At 43.2% G+C, this 22,808-nt stretch overlaps 1 protein-coding gene across 1 annotated transcript in view; it reads left to right on the top strand.

Moving 5' to 3' along the window:
- Positions 1-267: 267 nt before the first annotated feature.
- The window catches only part of cope (COPI coat complex subunit epsilon), a 33,789-nt gene continuing 11,248 nt past the window's right edge, over positions 268-22,808 (top strand). The window contains exons 1-6 of the mRNA XM_068016114.1: positions 268-405; positions 17,117-17,179; positions 18,498-18,598; positions 19,158-19,310; positions 20,549-20,602; positions 22,717-22,798. Of these exons, the coding sequence (XP_067872215.1) occupies positions 298-405; positions 17,117-17,179; positions 18,498-18,598; positions 19,158-19,310; positions 20,549-20,602; positions 22,717-22,798 (561 nt within the window). The 5' untranslated portion in view covers positions 268-297. The remainder of the gene's footprint in view (positions 406-17,116; positions 17,180-18,497; positions 18,599-19,157; positions 19,311-20,548; positions 20,603-22,716; positions 22,799-22,808) is intronic.

Genomic DNA, 22,808 nt, shown 5'->3' with positions numbered 1-22,808 from the left:
AAAACCTTAAAGCGTATTGCATTATTATTATTTTAATATTCTATAAAATTCATTTTAAAAACGTATACAGAATTGCATTATTTTAATATGCTATATTTTATATTCTATATAATCTATTATTTTAATAGTCTATATAAAATGCATTTTTAAAAACAAACATTAGGAATTGCATTAATTATCAGGTTAATATTTGCAAAGCTCAGGCACAGCAGTTCAAGCATGCGCAGTGCGGCGAGCGTGCTTGTGCTCTGGCACTTCCGGCGCCACGTGTGCTGCGCCTGCGCGGCGGGGAGCAAGATGGCGGCGATGCAGCAACAGGGGGAGGCCGATCAGCTGTTCGATGTCAGGAACAGTTTCTACATCGGTAGCTACCAGCAGTGCATCAACGAGGCGCAGAAAGTTAAGGTGAGGTCCGAGTCATGGGTTCGTCGCCTGTTTTTATCTTCGGTCATTTTAAATTCATGATCTGGGTCTCGCCTTTCCTCAGTGGTCCTGGGGTGTATTTTTTTGGGGAGGCCCCAGGTAATGAAGAGATGAATCTTGTGAAGAGTCACCCTGCCTCAGTGAGCAACCTTCAGGCCTCAGTCATTTAAGGTTGTGGATGTACCACTTCAGGGCTTTAGCACGTGATATAGACTGACAACTCAGTGCTGAGGTTCAGCTGTAGTTTTGGTAATGCTGTTCTTTGGATGATGCATTAAATCAAATCTACCTCTTCTACTGGTTCTGGGAGATGTTAAAAATCCCATTAAAGCTATTTCTGTAAGAACTGAGAATTTTCCATCAAAAGCAGTTTAGTCATTTATCTCTGCTGTGTGTGGGGCCCTGCATTCGCCGATGGACCTGTTATTGCACTTGAAAGTAATTTGCTGATCAGCGGTGGCGAAAATGACAGTTTCTGAATAAATTTGAGAGATAAGTCACTTGTTGCAACAAATTTCATTTGTTAGCATTCTGATTGTTGTTCTGCTGAACTTTGCTCTGTCTGTCCAAATATACCATCTTACTTGCTCTTCCACCTTGATTGACCAATGGAAACAATCAATTCTGTTTCCTTTTAGTGTTTGTTCTAAATGTGAGGCTACAGAATTTTACAGCACAGACGGAGACTATTCAGTCCATTGTGTTTGTGCTGGCTGTCTTTATTTGTTCATGGGATGTGAGCATTGCTGGCAAACCCATCATTTATTGCCCATACCTTACTGCCCTTGAGAAGGGCCATCTTGAACCCCGGCAGTCCAATTGCTGTAGATACACTCACAGTGCCTTTAGGGAGGAAGTCCCAAGATTTTGACCCAGCAACAGTGAAGGAAAGACGATATAGTTCCAAGTCAGGATGTAATGTGACTTGGAGGGGAGTTTGCAGGGGGTGGTGATGTTCCTATGCACCTGCTGTACTTGTTCTGCCAGGTGGTAGAGGTTGTGGGTTTGGAAGGTGCTGTCGAAGGAACCTTGGCGAGTTGCTGCAATGCATCTTGGAGGCAATGCAACTACAGTGTGCTGGAGGTAGAGGGAGTGAATGTTTAAGGTGGTGGATGGGGTGCCAATCAAGTAGGCTGCTTTGGCCTGTTGGAAAGAGCTTATCCACTTAATGGTCTCTGGGTCAAAGCTTGTCAGTCTTTATAACGAGCCATTTTTCAAACATGGTCAAATACGCAGTATTTTAAAAGCAGAAATGCTGTTACTCAAATGCCAATAATCTCTGTTCTTGGCATTTCTTCGCTGACAAAGATTTTGGGAAGGTTGTAGTCAGCGGTTGCAGGCCTGCCGGTGGCTAGTCAGGCCTATCCGTGACCGGCAGATTCTCCCACAGCGGGTACAAGTGAAGGTGCAGTCGCTGCTGGGGGCAATTGGATCTATCCTTCTCCTCTTCTCTTTCATGCTGTTTCTTCACTCAGTCTCAAAGGTGGCTGTAGCCCTCCTGATGTAGCATCTCCAGGCATCACGATCTATGGCTTGCGCTTCCCACTAGCGATGGTCGATGTGGCGCACAGAGAGAGACTTCTTCAGGGAGTCCTTGAAACGTTTGCACTGGGCCCCTCTGTTCCTTTCACCCATGGTCAGCTCTCCATGCAACACTATCTTGGATAGGTGACTGTTGTCCATCCAGGCAATGTGACCCGCCGAACCCAGTTGACTTTGCAGGAGGATGGCCTCAATGCTGGCGATGTTGGCTGTTTCCAGAACTTCTGTGTTTGAGATGCAGTCCTGCCAGCGGATCTTGAGGATGCTGCGCAGGCAGCGCTGATGGAAGCGCTCTAGAAAGCGTACATGACATTGGGCCTGTGACTCGGTGCAATGCAGAAAGGTGGTCATGACACTGGCTTTGTACACTTTTAGTTTGGTCTGTGCTCTGAGGCTGTGATTGCTCCACACATGTTTGTAGAGTCTGCCAAATGTATTGTTTGCTTTTGAGAGCCTATTGTCCACTTTGTTGTCTATTTGGGGAGCATCTCATTGATGCCACCATAAGTAAATTGCTTTATGGCATTCAGCTCTGTTCCCTCGATGACTATGCTTGGTGGTCTATATTCTTCTTGGGGTGCAGGCTGATGCAGGACTTCAGTTTTCTTTAAACTGATTTTTAGTCCTAAGTTGTGCTGCCTTGGAAAAATGTGTTGTTATACGTTGTGGGTCTGACTGATAGTGGGCCAGGAGAGCATAGTCATCGGCAAAAAGAAGTTCACGGATGAGTTTTTCTTGTGTCTTTGTGTGAGCCTGAAGGTTGAAAAGGTCTTCCATTGCCTGCTGCAGTATCATGCTGAAAAAAATGGTGAATAGAGCCAGGGTCAGCATACACCCCTGCTTCACGCCCTTGGAGATATGGAAGGGACTTCAGAGGTCGCTGTTTTGCTTGACTTGTCCGTACTGATTTTCATGAAATTGTTTCACCATGGCCAGGAACCTGGGTGTGCATGTTTTTCAAGAATTTTCCAAAGTCCATCTCTGCTCACAGTGTCGAATGCCTTAGTGAGGTCTGCGAAAGTGACGTACAGGTCTTTGTTTTTCCCATGCCACTTTTCTTGTAATTGAGTGCAAATACCATGTCCGTGGTGTTTCTGTTTGGTCTGAAACCACACTGAATCTGTGGAAGGTTTTCTTCCATAATGGTAGGCACAAGCTTGTTCAGAAGTATTCTAGCCAGGATCTTCCCAGCAATAGAAAGGAGGGTGATCCCACTGTAGTTGGAGCAGTCTGATTTTTCTCCTTTTGCTTTTGTACAAGGTGATTATAAACGGCATCGCGAAGATCCCGTGGAATCCTGCCCTGTTCCCAGCAGGCCGTGAAAAACTCATGGAGCTCATTGTGTGGGGCAGGACCACCATGCTTCAAGGCTTCGGGTGGAATTCCATCGGCTCCAGGGGCTTTGTTCTTCATCCGGTTGGCGGTCAGTTTCCTCCAGAGTTGGACTCTCATCCATTTGTTGTTTGAGAGGGTGTTGTTGGATGCGATTGATGGCAGTATCATGCACGGTGCACTTGGTGCTGAAGAGAGTTTCAAAGTGCTCTGACAAGGGATCAAGGAGCGACTCCTTGTTGGTGTGTAGGGTCTTGCCATCAGCGCTGCTCAAGGGGTTTTGGGTTTGACATGCTGGTCCATAGACAGATTTTAGTGCTTCTTAGAAACTTATGTTGCCAGTATCAGTGTACAGTTGAGTTTTTTCCGCAAGTGTGATCCAGTCATTTTGGATGTGTCTCAGTTTACATTGAAAGGTGCTGCATGCTTGACGGTAGGCTGTCTTTTTCTCTTGGTTGGCAGGCTGAGCCAGGTGAGCCTGATGAGCTGACTTTTTAAGCAGAACTTGAATTTCCTTGTCATTTTCATCAAACCAATCCCTATTCTTCTTGGTGCTGGGTCCGATGACCTTGTTGGAAGTATCCAGTACTGCAGCTTTGATGTGGTCCCAGAGTTCTTCTGGAGTGGAATCAGCAGTGAGATCAGGATGTTCCAGTCTAGTCTGTAAGGTTGCTTGATATCTATCTCTGCAAGATGAGGTTTGCAGGTTGCTGACTCAAAATTTCTTTGGTGGGTTGTCTCTAGGCCTGTTCTTGGGCTTAGGCTTGAAGTGGAAGTTCAGCTTTGAACGAATGAGCCGGTGGTCTGTATGGCGATCAGCACTAGGCATGACTCTAGTATGCAGGATGTGGTTTAGGTCACTCTAGCGCACAAAGATGTAATCTATCAGGTCCCTGTGTTTAGAGCCGGGATGGATTCATGTGGTCTTGAAGCGATCTTTTTGTTGAAAGAAGGTGTTGGTTATGGACAGCTGCTTTTCTGCACAGAGTTCCAAGAGTCAACGTCCGTTTTCATTACAGTTTCCAACTCCATGGTCTCTGAGCACTCCCGTGCCAGGCTGTCAGAGCCCACGCTGGCGTTGAAATCACCAAGGATGATGATTTTGTCTTTGGGTGGGGCATTCTGGATGAGTTCACGGAGATCTGTTTAGAACTTATCTTTGTCAGCTGGGTTAGCCTTCAGGGTTGGAGCATAAATGCTGATGAGAATTACATGCTGCTGGTCCTGGAGGGGCAGGCACAGGGGCATGATCCGTTTGGAGTGGCCGATTGGCAGGCTTGAAAGTTTAGTGGTGATAGTCTTCTTCACCATGAAGCTGACACCGAAGAGACGTCGTTCACCTTGAGGTCTACCTGACCAATAGAGGGTGTAGCCAGCGTTGTGTTCTGTCAGGCTGCCTTGCTCCGAGAAGCTGACCACACTCTGGGCTGCTATATCAATATCTGGTCTGGCTAGCTCATGGGCCACCAGGGCTGAGCGTTGTTGGGGGCGGCTGTTGTCACCAGAGTCGAGCATTGTTCTCACGTTCCACCAGGCGAGTTTCAGAATTTTTCTTCTTTTCCCACCTTTTGAAGCGGGGTTAGGAGTATGGGTTTCCTTCTCTGTCGTAGTTTGACCGCATTAAGATATGCCCGTTGACTGCAGCAAGCCAACTGGGTGGTAGGGAGACAAGCATTTGTTTAGGCCACCTTTTCTAGGCCCCTCTCCAATTTTGGAGCAAGCAGTGCTGTCCGTCAAAAAGGCTGCTTGGTCGCTCAGGGTGCTACCGGGTGGTGATATCGTCCCTAGGTCATCATCAAAACGAACAATATCCTGAACCGCCTGCATGCAGGATTGGAATTGCGGCTGCCAGTGCCATCTTGCACCTGCCATTTTCGCCCCTTTCCCATCACTACAGGACTTACTTGTTGAGTTATAGTCGGGGTGGATGGATTTCCTTCCTGCCTGCGCGTGGTGCTTTAAGGTGGAGTACAGTTTGCGCTGACTGACCCCACCCTTTAAGCCTGGAGTTCATCTCTCGTGGCCCAGTGAACTGGGACGGCAGCAGCGAGATCTCCATGCCATGGGTTTGGATTTAGAGTTTCCCTCTCTTAGGTGGGTTGCCGACTAAGGCTTGAAGAGACCCTCCTTACCTTGCTATTTTATTCATAGCTGTTATACCAACAATCGTAGCCCATGCTCTATGGTGTGGTACGCCTTTGGTCCTTGAGCCGCTCGGAATCCTTCCGCCCTGACTATTACCTTTATCGAGAAAGACATCCGCCCAGGTGGTGTCATGTTCATCATTTCTCTCCTCACTACGTTTCGCCCATCGGCCGAGACGGTGTACCGGGGTGTGGTGCTTGGAACCAGCAGTGAGAGCTGGGTGTAGATGAGGACCAGTGATTCTGTAAATCTGAGTTCTTTTTGCATTCAGTCTGGTTCAGTAAATATACTGAGTCGGATGTGTAGGTAAAATCAATTACTTTATTTGCGCATTTAGCCGGCTGACTTACTCTAATACAACGACACTGACTCCACCCAGAGTCTGTCTGGTCCACTAGAGTAAGTGAAGTTTGTGATACAGGTACTACTGTTTATACATTAAGATTCATGCTACACCTCCTTGTTTAACCAATCAGTGCGGTACAATTCGACTTCACCCACGTGGTGACATGCAGTACATCTGTTACTGAGGTTAACAATACACTCCATTCTCAATACATACTTGTTACTAATAATATATTGTTTTGTACCAGCAAGATAAAAGAAAGCGGACAAGCAAGCTAATTAGCAAGAGCATAGGAATCATCAATAACCATTCTGGTCTCACTCCCTACATGGATCATGAGTTCTGTCTCTACCTTGTGACAAGTAATTGCGGCGCATCCTGCTATCTCTATTAGGTGTACATTCCTGAGTGTTTCGTGCAGTCTGCAGCTACAAGTAGTGGCAGCTCACGAAGATAAGAGGGGCCTAGCACTCCTTATCACTCACACAGGGATGGACATCATTTGATTCACAGGAGTCCATTTGTTCCAAACCACAGGGAGTCACACAATCAGGCCATAAAGAACAGATGTCCTTGCAATTACCAGTGTCGGCTAGTCTTTACAGTCTCACACGCTCTGCCTTTACTTTTAACTATTTCATTGTGGTTTCTGCCACTTAAAATCAAAGCTCAGCAAAGCTACTATTTCTAACTTGGCTATATTTCCCATTAAGCATAGTGCCATACCTTTCTGCTCACTTCCACAATTCCAGTCCATCCTACAAATTGGATGCAGCTGACTGAAAATACAAGGGTACTACCTCAATCTGAACACCCCATATACACGAAGAAATGAAAAACAAAACACACATTTCAACAATGCTTTAAAGTTTTTTACAAAAAAAGTTGTTAATTGTACTTGTCAGAAAGTATCAATGTTAGTAGTTTTTTTAAAAAGTCCTTTTAATTGCAATCAAAATGGATTTGATCAATGGAGGTTGGGAGCTGCGTGCGGCTCCACACCTCATGATGCAGACCCCTGATGTAGACAGTGCTAAATGATTCCGCAGTCAACAAATCAGAGCAATACTCAGTAGCCATACCTCCCCTAATGGCAGGAGATGGGGAGGAGGAGGCTCCATGAACTTCACAATCCTCAACTATAACAAAGCCCACCATGTGAGCAAATGAGACGAGTCTGATGTATATCCAAATAGCTTCAACCAAAAATGCAGACTGGGCGGTACCGCTCCTATGGTCTCCATTTTTCTTAAATGGAAGTGTCTAGCTAATTCAGTTCACTCCACTACCAGAAGTAGCTGAGTTCACTGGACACAGTGAAGGCTATTATCCCAACAGCAGCCCCAAAAGGTTTTGGATGCTGGGTAAATTAATATTTCAAGCCTAAGATGAATAGATTTTTATTAGGTAAGGGTATTAAGGGATATGGAGTTGAGGTACAGATCAGCCGTGATCTAATTGAATGGCAGAACAGGTTTGAGGGGCTGGACAGCCTACACCTGTGTTTCTATCCTGTTTGTAGTGCTGCATATCAGAACTATTGCTCTCATTTTGCTGGGCTGCACTAGCTTGTCTTTGACACCGGTATTTACTTGACAATGAGTACAATTGTTCAGGTATCTCCAGTCTACCAAAAGCAGGGTAAATCTAGCCTAGTCTATTACCACCCTATCAGCCTCCTCCTAAATTATGAGCAAAGTGATGGAAGGACTCAGAGTGCTATCAAGCAACACCTACTTCAAATAACAGTTTGGATTCTGCCAGAACCACTTGGCTCTAGATCTTGTCATACCCTTGAGCCGAACATAGTTACAAGGGTTGAATGCTAAAGGATAGGTGAGAGTTGCTACCAGTGACAACAAGGAGTTCTAGCAAAACTGGGGTCAAGGAGATAATCCTCCAGTGGCTTAAGTTGTGGCCTGGTATAAGGGGAGACGGTGGAGGCCAAACATTGCAGCCTCAGGTAATCAAAACAAGAATGCTGGAACCACTCAGCAGGTCTGGCAGCATCTGTGGAAAGAAAAGCAGAGTTAACGTTTCGGGTCAGTGACCCTTCTTCGGAACTAGCAAATATTAGAAATGTCAAAGGTTATAAGCAAGTGAGCCGGGGGTGGGGCAAGAGATAACAAAGGAGAAGGTGCAGATTGGACAAGGCCACATAGCTATATAGCTGACCAAGAGGTCATAGAGCAAAGGCAATCTCACCCATCCGGCAGCCTCAGGTCATTGCTACAGGAGGTTATCTCCCAATCTTCATCTGTTGCAGCACTGACCTTCCCTTCGTCATGGGGTCAGGAGTGTGGCTGTCTGTTGCCCATTCTGCAGTGTTCAACTCTTCCACTAATCAAACAACCCAAGTCCATACCAGCCTGTTGCAAAACCTAATAACATCCAAGCTTGAGTTAACGCATCAGGTAAATTTGCATCACCATGTGTCAAGTAGTGACCATCTCCAATAACTTCTGACCTTCAACAGCACCAGTCTAAATCCTCACCATCAGCAGCAGCACCTGATCAACAGAAGCTAGAAGCTTTAACTGGACCAGTCATATCAACATGACTACAAGATCAGAGTAGTGGATGGATACTCTGCAATGAGTGGTTCACCTCCTGACTCCTCTAAGCTTCCCACAATCTAAAAGGTTCAAGTCAGATTTATGATCAAATACCACTCACTTGGTTGGGTGCAGCCTGCAAATATACTCAAAGCTTGATATCAACCATGCGAGGACAGGCAGCATGTATGGTGCCCTGTCACTGTACTCCGTATCCACTGATGAAAGGTCACAGACCTCAACTCTGCTTCTCTCTCCACAGATGCTACCTGACCTGCTGAGTATTTCCAGCATTTTCTGTTTTTATTCCACTTTTTCCACCACTGGTGCACCATGACTTCTGTATGATCTACAGTAACCAGGCTTGCTTTCACAGGAGCTCTGAGCTTTCTAACCTCTATAACCAAGGGCATAGAAATGCCATCATTTCTAAGTTTCTCTCCAGTTCTGGTATCATCCTGACTTGAACATATATTGTCAATGGCCTGAAATTTCCTACTTAATCTCATCATTCACACATCATCAACAGAGGCACTGCAAGAGAAGGCCCCTCGCCACTCTCTTAGGGAAGATAATGATGGGCAGTAAGAATTCAGTTTTGCCCACATTCCATTAACATAAAAGGTTCTATTCCTTTGCCCTTTTCACATAACCATATTTTTTTTCTTTTTCAAATGCTAATCCAATTGTCTTTTTAAAAAAACTACGGTTTCTGCTTCCACCACTTGGCTGTTCCACGTCTTAGCAACCCCCGTGTAAATAAATAAATTTTCTTAAGCTCTCCTTTCATTCTATTGACACTAATCTTCACTACATACCCAATTCACTTAGTTACCAACTCAACCAAACCACGAAGCAACATTTTTTCTCCATTTATCTTATCAGAAACCTTCATGTCATCTCTGTAAACCATGGAAAAATATTTAGATGATGGGAGCAGCAATACTGAGTCCAGACAGACCAGAGAAAATCGAATTCAAACTCTGATCTCTGCATCCACTAATCTGAATGTATGTGGTGTACTGCAGTTAGCTTTAGCAGCCCTGAACCAGGAATAAAGGGGAAAATATTAGTTGGTATTCCTGCTCATGGGCAAGGACAGAATTGAGTGCTGTGATTTCTACTCCCACTTGAGGTACTGGAATGCAGCTGTTGTCAGTGAACATATACAAAGGATGAATTATTCAGAACATATTTAATAATGTAATCTGAACATGGAGGTCAATGTTGTAAACTATTTTGGCTATATTGTCATGACATTTAAGCTTAATGAACCCCAGTGAAATCACTTTGTAATCATTCCTTGTTATCCATTGTTTATTATTTAAATATACATTACATTCTTGGAAACTCTTAAGCAAACATGCAGAAAGAAATCAAGCTGTATTAATCCATTTGAGAGAGGGCAAATAGGTTCCAATTCTATTCTTCTTTTGTTACCATTTGCAAAGTTCACTTTTTAAATACTTAATTACATGGCTGTGTTTCCCTGGATAATTATCAATGCAGATTGCTGTACAATGGCTCACCATGTCCCAGCACACTGACTTCAAAATCTTTGTCTTTGTTGGCAACTCGCTCTGTGACCTTGTTCCACTCTCCTACAGCCTCCTCCAGTTCTCCTTGAACTCTGGTCTGTTGTACACTTAAGCATCACTGGCAGAGTCTTCATCCATGTCCCATAGAATTCCCTTCCTGAGTCCCTGTACCTTGTTGCACCCATTGTCCCCCTGAAAAGTCTCCCATATCTATTAATTTTTCTCTTTTCAAATGACTTGGAAGATTTTTGCTTTCGTAAAGCTGCTACATGAGAGGGGCAAGAGTTCCTAGAGTGTGTTCAGTAAAATTTTCTATAATATGTTTCCAGTCCAACAAGAAAGGAAGCATTGCGAGACCAGGTTCTTGGGAATGAGGTGAACCAAATGGATCACCTGTCATTAGGGGAACAATTAGGGAACAGTGATCATTGTATCATGAGGTTTAGCTTGGCTATGGAAAAGGACAAGGAACAATCCAGAGTAAGAATAAATACATGGACATGCATCTGAAGTGCTGTAACCTGCAAGGCTATGGACCAGGTGCTAGAAGGTGGGATTAGATTGGGCAGCTAGATTTTTCAGCCGGCGCAGACACGATGGGCTGAATGGCCGCCTTCTGTGCCATAATTTTTCTATGGTTCTAATTAGGGGAAAGCCAACTTCAATGAGGTATGCGTGATCTGACCCAAATAAATTGGTCTCAAAGGTTGGCAGGCAAAACTGTAACTGAACAATGGGCTTCCTTTAAAAAAGAGCTAGTTCAGGCACAGTCAAGATATAATCTCTCAAAGGGGAAAGGTAGAACTCCCTGGATGACAAAAGAGACAGCGATTAAGATGCAGAAGAATCCTGGGATTGCTGCAGTGTTCCAGTGAACATCAACGCAAGCTTAAGGAACAGCATCTCATTTACCGATTAGGTACGCTACAGCCTGCCGGACTGAACATTGAGTTCAGTAATTTCAGAGCATGACGGGCCCCCCATTTTACTTTTACTTTTAGTTATTTTTAAAAATATTTTTTGTTTTCTTTTAGTTCAGTTTGCCTACCCACTTTTTTTTTCATGTTTGTGCTTGTGGCTGTTCAGTTTTCAGTCCGTTAACACCCTATCTGTACTAATGCTTTGTCTTTCAACACACCATTAACATATTGTTTGCCTTTGCTCCATGACCATCTGTTTGGTTATTGTTTGTGACCTTGTCCTATCTACACCTTCTCCTTTGTTATCTCTTGCCCCAACCCCGCTTTACTTGCTTAAAACTTTTCATATTTCTAATATCTGCTAGTTCTGAAGAAGGGTCACTAACCTAAAACGTTAACTGTGCTTCTCTGTCCACAGATGCTGCCAGACCTGCTGAGTATTTCCAGCATTTCTTGTTTTTATTATCACTGTTCCCTAAATGTTGCCCTACTGACACTTAATCCATTTGGCCCACCTCATTCCCAAGAATATAAAAGGGAATAAATAGTAAAAGGGTGGTAAAAGGAGGAGTGGGGTCGATTAGGGACCAAAAAGGGGATTTGCACATGGAGGCGGGGGCATGGCTGAGGTATTAAATTAATACTTTGCAGCTGTTTTTACCAAAGAAGATCTTGCTGCGCAGGTCACGGTGAAAGAGGAGGTAGTTCAGACACGAAGGGTTTAAAATTGATAGGGAGGTGGTATTGGATAGGCTTTCTGTACTTAAAGTGGATAAGGCACCAGGACTGGATGAGATGCATCCAAGGGTACTGAGGCAAGTGAGAATGGAAATTGCGGAGGCACTGGCCATAATTTTCCAATCTTCCTTAGACTCGGGTGGTGCCAGAGGACTGGAGAATTGCAAACGTAACACCCTTGTTCAAAAAAAGGTGTAAAGATAAGCCCAAAAACTACAGTCCAGTCAATTTAACCTTGGTGGGGGGGAAGCTTCTAGAAACAATAATTCGGGACAAAATTCATAGTCACATGGACAAATGCAGGTTAATTAAGGAAAGCCAGCACAGATTTGTTGAGGAAAAATTGTATTATACTTGCTTGCTTGAGTTTTTTTGATAAGATAACAGAGGTTTGAGGGCAATGCTTTTGAGGTGGTGTACATGGACTTCACAAACCACTGACCACCTCCAGGCGCGTATCCATTGTCTCTCGAGATAAGGAGGCCCAAAAGAAGACATGGACTTCCAAATGGACTTGATAAAGTGCTACACAACAGACATGCGAGCAAAGTTAGAGCTCATGGAATAAAAGGGACAGTAGTAACAAAATTGGCTGAGTGACAGGAAACGAGTGTAATGGTTAATGGATGTTTTAGGACTGGTGGAAGGTTTATAGTGGAGTTCCCCAGGGTTCAGTGTTCGGACCCCTGCTCTTCCTGATTTATATTAATGACCTAGACCTTGGTGCACAGGACACAATTTCAAAATTTGTGGATGATTTGTGGGTGGCACCGTGGCGCAGTGGTTAGCACCGCAGCCTCACAGCTCCAGGAACCCGGGTTCGATTCTGGGTACTGTCTGTGCGGAGTTTGCAAGTTCTCCCTTTGACTGCGTGGGTTTTCGCCAGGTGCTCCGGTTTCCTCCCACAGCCAAAGACTTGCAGGTTGATGGGTAAATTGGCCATTGTAAATTGCCCCTAGTGTAGGTAGGTGGTAGGGAATATGGGATTAGTGTAGGATTAGTATAAGTGGGTGGTTGATGGTCGGCACAGACTCGGTGGGCCGAAGGGCCTGTTTCAGTGCTGTATCTCTAAACTAAACTAAACTAAATAGGGGCATTGAGTACAAAAGCAAACAAGTTGTGTTAAACTTGTATAAAACACTGGCTTGGACTCAACTGGAAAATTGCATCCAGTTCTGGCCACCACACACTAGGATCGATGTGAAGGCATTAGAGAGGGTGCAGAAAAGATTCATAGGAATAGATCCAAAGATGAGGAGGAACTTCAGTTATGACGATAGATTGGAGAAATAAGAACTGTTTTCCCTGGGGAAGAGAAGGTTGAGAGAGGATTTGATAGAGGTGTTCAAAATCATGAGGGATCTGGACAGAGTAGATGGGGAGAAACTGTTCCCATTGGAAGGATCAAGAATCAGAGGGCACAGACCTAAGGTAATTGGCAAAAGAAGCAATGTTGACATGAAAATGTTTCCACACAGCGAGGGGTTAGGATCTAGAATGCACTGCGTTAGATTGTGATGGAGGCAGGTTCAATCGAGGCATTCAAGAGAGAATTGGATTGTTATCTGAAGAGGAAGAATGTGCAGGGCTATGGGGAGAAGGTAGGGTAGTAGCGCTAGGTAAATTGCTCCTTGAGAGCCAGCACAAAAGTGATGGGCTGAATGTCCTCCTGTGCTTGTTGGATCCTATTAGTTACACAAAGAGAGACGAAGTCCGACTGTAGCTATAAGAAACTTTATTGCAGTACTTCTTGGTTACATCATCAGCAAAGCAAACAACAACAACACCTGGGCTCTTTTCTCCTCTCCTTTCTGAGCAGGGAAATCAAGCCTTTCTTATAGTTCTTCCTACAAATCAGTGACACCCCTTTTATTTTCCCAACTGGTTTACAAACTCTGCAGTTTCTTGGTGTCATGGCCTGATTGGGGTACTGCCTTGTCACCTTGTTGCACCTCCTTACTCTAGCAGTTTCTCATCCCCCCTATCTCCTTGGACCATTAGGCTGATTGCTATACAATGGGCTACTATTATACAGCCTGCAGCTGTCCTGTTAGTTTTTGCTTGTTAGTACTTCTTCTACTGATAAGCTGTCTGTGCAGCCCTGAAACTATGAAGTCAATTCTGATAAGCTGTCTCTGCCGCTCCGAGGTTAGTTTGTTAGTAGTACATGATTGATTATTTCACCTTAAATGTCCCCATATTATTCTGTCCCCACAGTTCTGTAACCATGCTATGAAAGAATAGAAGTGTCTCGGCAATATGATTGAAAAATGATATAATCAGAAAATCTTTTAAGTGACAAGTATTGCATTACAAACCCAAATTGGGAGGCGGTGGCATAGTGGTAATGTCACTGAACTAATAATCCAGAGGCCCAGGCTCTAGGGACATGGGTTCAAATCCCACCATAGCAGATGGTGAAATTTGAATTCAATTAATAAATAGTCCAATGGTGACCATGAAACCATTGTTGATTGTTGTAAAAACTAATCTCCTTCAGAGAAGGAAATCTGCTGTCCTTACTTGGTCTGGCCTACATGTGACTCCAGACCCATAGCAATGTGGTTGATTGCCCTCTAGCAAGCCATTCAGTTCAAGGCAATTAGGGATGAGCAATAAATGCTGGTCTTGCCAACAATGCCCACATCCCATGAATGAATTTTTTAAAATGAGCACGAGAAAAGTAAATTAACTCTTAAGATGGCAAATGTTGAGTGAAATAAAACCCCCAAAATGCAAGAAATAGCTTTGTATTTTTGCCCTTTGGAGCTTCCGCCACTGAACTTGTGACTAATCCCCCCCCCCCCCCCCCAATTTATATGGTAGATGTATTCCCACAAGCTTATTAACTGATAATATTTGTCCAATAAGTCTGGTTAGCTTTTTAAAAATGTTTTACTACATATGAACATACAAATTTGGAGCAGGAGTAGGCCACTCAGCCCCTTGAGCCTACTCCGCCATTCAATAAGATCATGACTGATCAACTCCACATTCCTGCCTACCCCAATCACCTTTCATGCCTTGGCTTATCAAGAATCCATTTACCTCTGCCTTAAAAATATTTAAAGACTCTGCTTCCACGGCCTTTTGACGGAGGGTTCCAAAGACTCATGACCCTCAGAAAAAAATTCTCCTCGTCTCTGTCTTACATGGGTGACCCCTTATTTTTAAACAGTGATCCTTTGTTCTAGATTCACCCACAAGGGGAAACATCTTTTTCCACATTCACCCTGTCAAGACCCTTCAGAATCTTATAGGTTTCAATCAAGTCGCCTCTTACTCTTCTAAACTCCAGTGCATATAAGCCTAACCTGTCCAACCTTTCCTCATAAGACAACCTGCCCAGTCCAGCTATTAGTCTAGTAAATCTTCTCCGAACTGCTTCCAACGCATTTACATCCTTCCTTAAATGAGAAGACCAATACTGTGCACAGTACTCCAGATGTGGTCTCACCAATACCCTGAATAACTGAAGCATAACCTCCCTACTTTGGTATTCAGTTCCACTCGTAATAAGTTATAACATTCTATTCGCTTTTCTAATTACTTGCTGTACCTGCATACTAACATTTTGCGATTCATGCAATAGGACACCCAGATCGCTCTGCATCTCAGCTCGGCAATCTCTCAACATTTAGATAATGCTTTTTTTATTCTTCCTGCCAAAATGGACAAGTGAACATTTTCCCACATTATACTCCATTTGCCAGATCTTTTCCCACCCACTTAACCTATCTACGTCCCTTTGTAGCCTCCTTATGTCCTCTTCATAACCTACTTTCCTACCTGTCTTTGTGTCATCAGCAAATTTAGCAACCATATCTTCAGTCCCTTCATATAAATTGTAAAAAGTTGAGGCCCCAGCACAGATCCCTATGGCACACCACTCGCTACATCCTGCCAACCAGAAAGTGACCCATTTATGCCTACTCTGTTTCCTGCTAGCTAGCCAATCTTTTATCCATACCAAAATGTTACCCCACACCATGAACTTTTGTTTTCCGCAATAACCTTTGTTGTGGCACCTTATCAAATGCCTTCTGGAAATCTAAGTACCATACGTCCACCAGTTCCCCTTTATCCACAGCCATGTTACTACTTCAAAGAACTCCAATAAACTGGTTAAATATGATTTCTCTTTCACAAAACCATGTTGACTCTGCCTGATTACTGTGAATTTTTCTAAGTGCCCTGCTATAACATCTTTTAATGGCGTCTAACATTTTCCCTATGATGATAAGCTAATCTTTTCCTGCTTCCTAGTTTCCTGCTTTCTGTCTCCCTCCCTTTTTGAATAAAGGAGTTACATTCCTATTTTCCAGTCTAATGGAACCTTCCCTGAATCTAGGGAATTATGGAAAATTAAAACCAACGCATCAACTATCTCACTAGCCACTTCTTTTAAGACCCCAGGATGAAGTCCATCAGGATCCAGGGACTTGTCAGCGCGCAGCTCCAACAATTTACTCAGTACCACTTCCCCCGTGATTGTAATTTTCTTGAGTCGAGTCCCCCCCCCCCCCCCCCCCCCCCATTTTTTGATTTACAGCTATTTCTGGGATGTTACTTAGAACAAATAAAATTACAGCACAGGAACAGGCCCTTCGGCCCTCCAAGCCTGCACCGATCCAGATCCTCTATCTAAACATGTCGCCTATTTTCTAAGGGTCTGTATCTCTTTGCTTCCTGCCCATTCATGTATCTGTCTAGATACATCTTAAAAGATGCTATCGTGCCCGAGTCTACCACCTCCGCTGGCAACGCGTTCCAGGCACCCACCACCCTCTGCGTAAAGAACTCTCCACGCATATCCCCCCTAAACTTTTCCCCTCTCACTTTGAACTCGTGACCCCTAGTAATTGAATCCCCCACTCTGGGGAAAAAGCTTCTTGCTATCCACCCTGTCTATACCTCTCATGATTTTGTACACCTCAATCAGGTCCCCCCTCAACCTCCGTCTTTCTAATGAAAATAATCCTAATCTACTCAACCTCTCTTCATAGCTAGCGCCCTCCATACCAGGCAACATCCTGGTGAACCTCCTCTGCACCCTCTCCAAAGCATCTACATCCTTATAACCTCTATGGTGAAGACCAATGCAAAATACCTGTTCAATTCATCTGTCATCTCCTTATTTTGCCTTATTGCCTGATGCTCTGTAGATAAAGGCACCATTTACTGCAGCACAAAGCCTTATGAATCTGAAGGTCCCAAGGTTTTATTTGTGTGCTTAACTTGGCTGATCTAAACCAGAAGTGCCATTAGAACAATATAATTAGCCTGGTATAGGGAGAGGAAATTTAACCAGGGTTTTCACTGCTGATCACGAGCTTATTGGAAGTATAGGTTTGTGGAAAGCAGGTGAGGACAGGATTCAGCTCATTTGGCTTCAAGGCCAACTAATCTGCCAATGCTCCCTATCTGGGATCACCCATGAAAATGGCCGTTTAGGTGAGATACTGGAGGACCTCCTGCGAAACAGTCTGAGCATCAGCATTGTCGGAGAATTGATTGAAGTATTTTTTAAGTATCTGCAATTTGTTTTTGTCGCTAATTGGTTGGTTTGCCTTTCAGCTCTCCAGCCCAGAAAAAGAAGTTGAGCGAGATGTTTTCCTTTATAGAGCTTATATTGCACAGGTATGAACAGCAAGTTCTTTATGGAAACAATATTTCCTCTGGTTATTCTGGATAAACAGTTTATTTCAGCATGTGCTAACTTTCAACCTTTCCCTAATGACCCAACTTCTTGTTTCCAAGGCAGAAGTGCTTCATGTGGCAAATCTGAGGTCAGATCCCGACCATTCTGTAATGTGACTCATTACACACTCAGTGCGAAGCACACAAGTAGGTCAGGGTTGACGCTTCCTCAGATTTATCCCCACTTCCCATGGAGAGGTTCTGGCATCCATACAGCTCTCCTGAGGTGCAGATAACAAATTCGGAACAGGAGGAGGCCATTCAGCCCTTCAAGCCTGTTTCCCTGTTCAGCTGGATGTTACCTGATCTGTATTTCAACTCCATTTATCCATATTGGTAACTTAACCCTTAATACTCTTAATTAGCAAACATTTATCAGTCTCTGCTTGGAAATTTTCAATTGAACCCCAGCCTCAACAACGTTTTGGGGGAAGAGTTCCCTATTCTCACTACCTTTTATGTGAAGAAGTGCTCCCTGACGTCACTCCTGAATGGCCCAGCTCTAAGGTTATGCCCCCTTGTTTTGGAATTCCCCCGCTAAAGGAAATAGTTTCTACCTACCCTATCAAGTCTTTTAATCATCTTAAACATCTCAATTAGATCATTGCTTAATTTTCTATATTCAAGGGAATACAGGCCCAGTCTGTGTGACTTTTTCTCAGTTTAACCCTTTGATCCCCGATATCATTCTGGTGAATCTGCACTGCATCACCTCTGAGGCTAATATAATCCTTCCTGAGAACTGAATGTTACTCCAGATGGGATCTAACCAAAGCTCTGTACAGCTGTAACATAACTTCCACCCCTTTGAGGTAAAGGCCAACAGTCCATTAGCCATTTAAATTAATTATCACCATTTAGAAAATACTCTGATCTATCTATCTTGGGTCCAAAATTGATGACCTCACACTTTCAACTCAACAGAGTCTTGCTTTTGAACCTAAATAACGCTGCTCACTGACAAAGTGCATTCTTTTTCCACTTTGTCTTTTATGGACAATCGGGTTATTCTGTTAAATGTGTATAACCATTTGCAATCTGCTGGCTTTATGCTTTGCTTAACATTAAAGTTGTATGTAAAACGATTCCACAAAATCTCCCAATGCACAACATGCATTTGGGTTGGTAATTTAGACTCGTATGTAACTACACTATAGATTTTCAAATTCATTTTCAACATTATTAATCTAACCAAAATCACTGAAATTTAAATGAAAATCCTAACTAATCAGAAACAAACTTATTTTTATCATCTTAGAGAAAATATGGTGTGGTATTGGATGATATCAAACCGGGAGCTGCTGCGGAATTACAAGCTGTAAGAATGTTTGCTAAATATTTGTCCAGTGAGGATCAAAGGTAAGGGACTATAATATATTTTGTACTTGAGTTGAGTTAACCGATCTCAACTTGAGTGCTGCAGTTGCCTCAATGCAGCTAGCCTCGATAATAGTCATCTAGGCATCCCACTTCTGCTGGAAAGTATGATGTAGAGATGTTGGGTGTGGATGTGATCAAGTTTGGTTGTGATGCTATCTGTGGTCAAGTGTTCATTGCGAGGTTACAGTTCATTGTTCTTTGCTAACTTGCCCAACTGGCTGTTATTCCTAATGTGGCATGTTGGTACTAATCAGCAGGCTAATCCATGTGGACATTATAGCCAGACATAATCCCATCACTTGATATCCATGTACGTTACAGTACATGTCACTCAAAAGCAATCACGAGTGGCAATTCAGTCCCCTTTCTACCCTCTAATTGACATTGGTAAGGCCAGTTGGAATACCCTAGCTAACATAACTAACCTGTCTTCAAGCAGTAGTTAATAAAAGTAACCAAGCTTTGTCCAAAGAACTAGAGTTTAAAGTAACTCTATCAGTATAGAAAATGAAGATTTATGATATCACTTCTTATACAGAGATGCTACCATAGCAGAAATGGAGAAGAAGATGGCAAAGAGTGTTGATATTAACAACACGACTTTCTTGCTGATGGCAGCTTCGATCTACTTTCACGAGCAAAATACTGATTCAGCGCTGCGCACACTGCACCAAGGAGAGAGTCTGGAGTGGTGAGTAGGAATGTGCAGGTACCACTTGTCACCTGTCTCTCTCATAATCTGTGCTTCATACACAATGGATTACCTCGAGGTAAAGTTATAATTACATAGGAAAATGTTTAGTGCACATTAGAATCTCTCAAAAAGCAGTAAGTTGACCAATTAATGTGTTTCGGAGGAGGTGCTGACTAGGACTCTACAAGAACTCTGTCCTCTGAAATGCGCTTAAGATGTACCTGAGCTGTAAAAAGAGTAGACAATCCAAAAGGTATTCATCTGACAAAGCAGCACTCCAGTGTCTGCCTGGACCATTTACTCATATACCCTGAGACCACCAACCATTGCACACCAACCTCCCCCTGACAGCACCCCCCACAGTTCGACCCCCCCAGAATCATCTTATCCATACATTGAGACTCTGTTGAGGCCATCTGTCAATATAAGAGGAAAGTCTGGTGTGATCCTTAGAAACATGCATAGACATGCTGCGTTGCTGGTCTATGACTCACAAGGATGCATGCAAGTGTTCTGTCTGCTTTTGCATTGTGTAGAGTGACAGTTAAGAGCTCGCAAGCAACCATTCACATGCAGTCTTATCCCCTGGGCCTTTCATACTTTCTGTGGAGAAGTGTCTAGCTTCTGGGGAGGTACGGTTAGGAACAGTTTTTGTGTGGAGATGTGAGAGCATAAGCAACTTTCTCATTCCGCTTCTAACTACAGTCAATCACTGAGCTTGGTATTTCTTTGTGACCTGGACCTTTTCTTCAGGTAATGATAGTTATTTATGGTGAATTGCAGTATGCATGCACTTTGTTCATAGTCCAATAATGCTGGACCAATAGTATGCATTTACAATGCACCTTTGCAGAAAATCACACCAAGCATTTCAAAGAGACGACACTGCAGATGAGTGTTAAAGTAGTAAGGAAGGTGGCAAAAGCAAGATTTATAGAAGCCTTTAAACTTGGGAGTGGAAGCAAGGCAGAGGGCTTAGAGACAGTCTCACTCTAAAATGATTGTTACAGTGGTGCACTACCTTTCCCAGTCTGGATACTGAAATGACGAAGGGGATAGAAAGTTAAAATGATGTGAGGATTTGTTTTTGGAGATGGGAATTGGAATACTGAGTACTGAAAATTCCTTCTCTGCTTTGCTCTGAAGTCTCTGAGCAGTAGGTTTGTGTTCCCTGTGTTAAATGCCTATCTTGGTAACGATGCAGATTAATTTGTTTGTCTCCTTCACCCCTCTAGCATGGCTATGTCGATACAGATCTTCCTGAAGCTTGACCGACTGGATCTGGCTCGGTAAGTGCATTGCTAAAGTTGCAGCTGATTTTATTGCCAGCACTCTTGTATTACTGAGGCCAAACCTGCTTGCACTTTACTAGAGAAACCATGCATGTAGAGATCTCCCACCCCCAAAATAAGGTAAATGCCTGTGAATGTGAAGTTTTGTTTTGAAGGGTTGTTTGCTAGTAGCTAACAAACTTTCCCATGTTTTCCAATCTGTTTGGTTAACTAGATAGCTTGGGCAAAGTGAATGGTTTGTTCACTTTGAGCCCCATTTAAAGGGGCAGCTTGTACAGCAAGGTTGCTTTTTAAATCTGTTTAGAAGATTTCATTGCTTTTTTTTTTGTTTTGTGGCCATTTTCTTCTCTCCTGAAGCCATCAATACAGCTCCAGAGCTGTAACAGTCGCTCTCGTCCAAATGGCCATTCAAGTGTGAGCCTATACCTTGAGAGCGAGCCCTGAGATTAGCGATGGCTGCCAGGGATCTTGTTGGTCACCTGAACTGAGTGTAATTAAGTTCACTGCAAATCAATTAGTTTAAGACCCTTTTGCTTTTTAACGTGTTTCTATGAAATTCTGTTTTAACTGAATGCTGGTGACCTCATTGAGGTGCTGTCTAGGAGATGTTGGCTCCCTCATATGGCTGAGTTCAGTACCTTGTTCTGGCTGATCTCCAGGAAATCAATACATGAATTTGTGCAAACAGGAAACTTGCACAGCAAATGTGCAGATTAACTGAGCAACTCCACAAATGAATGTAATGCTTTGTGTCTTTGATTTAATGATTTTACTGAATGGTTTGAATCATTTTATTGGCTTATGTCGCCCTTTATTTCATTTTACACCTCACAATCAGTGCTGAAACTAAATCCAATTTTTACTTCAGTCCAAGCTCCCTGAATTCATGTGGATTTATGGAGTCCAGAGCTTCAAATCTGTTTTGTCACAGAACTAACACAGCACTTAGCTTTTGTTTTCCTCTGTGGCCAGTGTTGAAGACTGTCCAATGTATCTGGTTACCAGGAACCTTTGAACAATCGAGAACTGTAAAAGGCCATTTAGCTCATTGACGTTCACCCCAAGTCCAACATCCAGCCTTGAGGAGCATAATGTCTTTGTCTGGTGCTCCACGTCTGATGGATTATTCCAAATATTTATTACTTAAAGAAAATATTTGTAATGCTTTAAAGCTCTTTTAAATTTAAAATTTTCATCTGGGCCCACTCTCCTTTTAAAGTAATATTTTGGATATCTGATTGAGGTCCTGTAAGCTTTCTCTTTCTGCAGCTAAAGTTATTCTAATCCTTCCTGAAAGTTAAGAATTATGCTTCCTGCCTTCATCTGTTCTGGCCAGTGCGTGATAATTGGGGAGTGAAGGGAATTTTGCATGTATAAGCAAAAAATAAAATTAAAATGAGTTGTACCACTCAATGCAGACACTGCACTTTGCACAATAAACATTGATTAATATAGTGTTTTTTTTATCAGAATGATATTTGAAGCCTGTTGGTGTGCAATCCACTCCGTGCAGTTGGAATTTATCAGGCAATTTAATTCTGTTGCTGCTTTCCAAACTTAAACCCTGTTGAGGAAATTCATAAAGCAGGTTGAGTTAAACGAACACAATACAATTAGTCCTGCTTCCCCTAATTGGAAAGCTGAGTTATTCAGCGACTAGCTGAGACTTGCAGACCAGGAAGGTCTGAGATTCATTGGTCAGTCTGTTGTTAGTTGCTCTGAACGGGGATCGTGTTGGGTCAGAGAAAAGAAAATTGGCCAGATTATTGCTGCTGTTGACTATCCAGTTGTTCTCCCTAGCCCCATCTTGGTGGAAAATACACCTGGACATTGGGTGATTGGCATTTTATTCTCTATTCTCCCCATTACTTGATTGAGTAACCTATTGATGTCTTGGTCAAGTCTCACTTGAGAAACTTGAGCTGTTTGGAAAAATATTGGAGGGCATCTGCTGTCAATAGAATTATTGGGAGTTAATTCCTTCAGGAATGTGTGGGGAAGAAAGCTACTGAGTAAACAATGTTACAAAGCTGCTGTCACGTTCAGATGGTTAGTTGGAGAATTCTGGTCACCTGCATTGCATAATCATTGACCTAATCCCTTTAATCCAGAAAGGAGCTGAAGAAGATGCATGAGCAAGATGAGGATGCCACCCTGACACAGTTATCGACAGCCTGGGTGAACCTGGCTATGGTGCGTATCC

The sequence above is a fragment of the Heterodontus francisci genome, chromosome 36 (genome assembly GCF_036365525.1).
Source record: "Heterodontus francisci isolate sHetFra1 chromosome 36, sHetFra1.hap1, whole genome shotgun sequence".
NCBI classification, from domain to species: domain Eukaryota; kingdom Metazoa; phylum Chordata; class Chondrichthyes; order Heterodontiformes; family Heterodontidae; genus Heterodontus; species Heterodontus francisci.
This window is presented reverse-complemented; position numbering and strand designations above follow the sequence as displayed.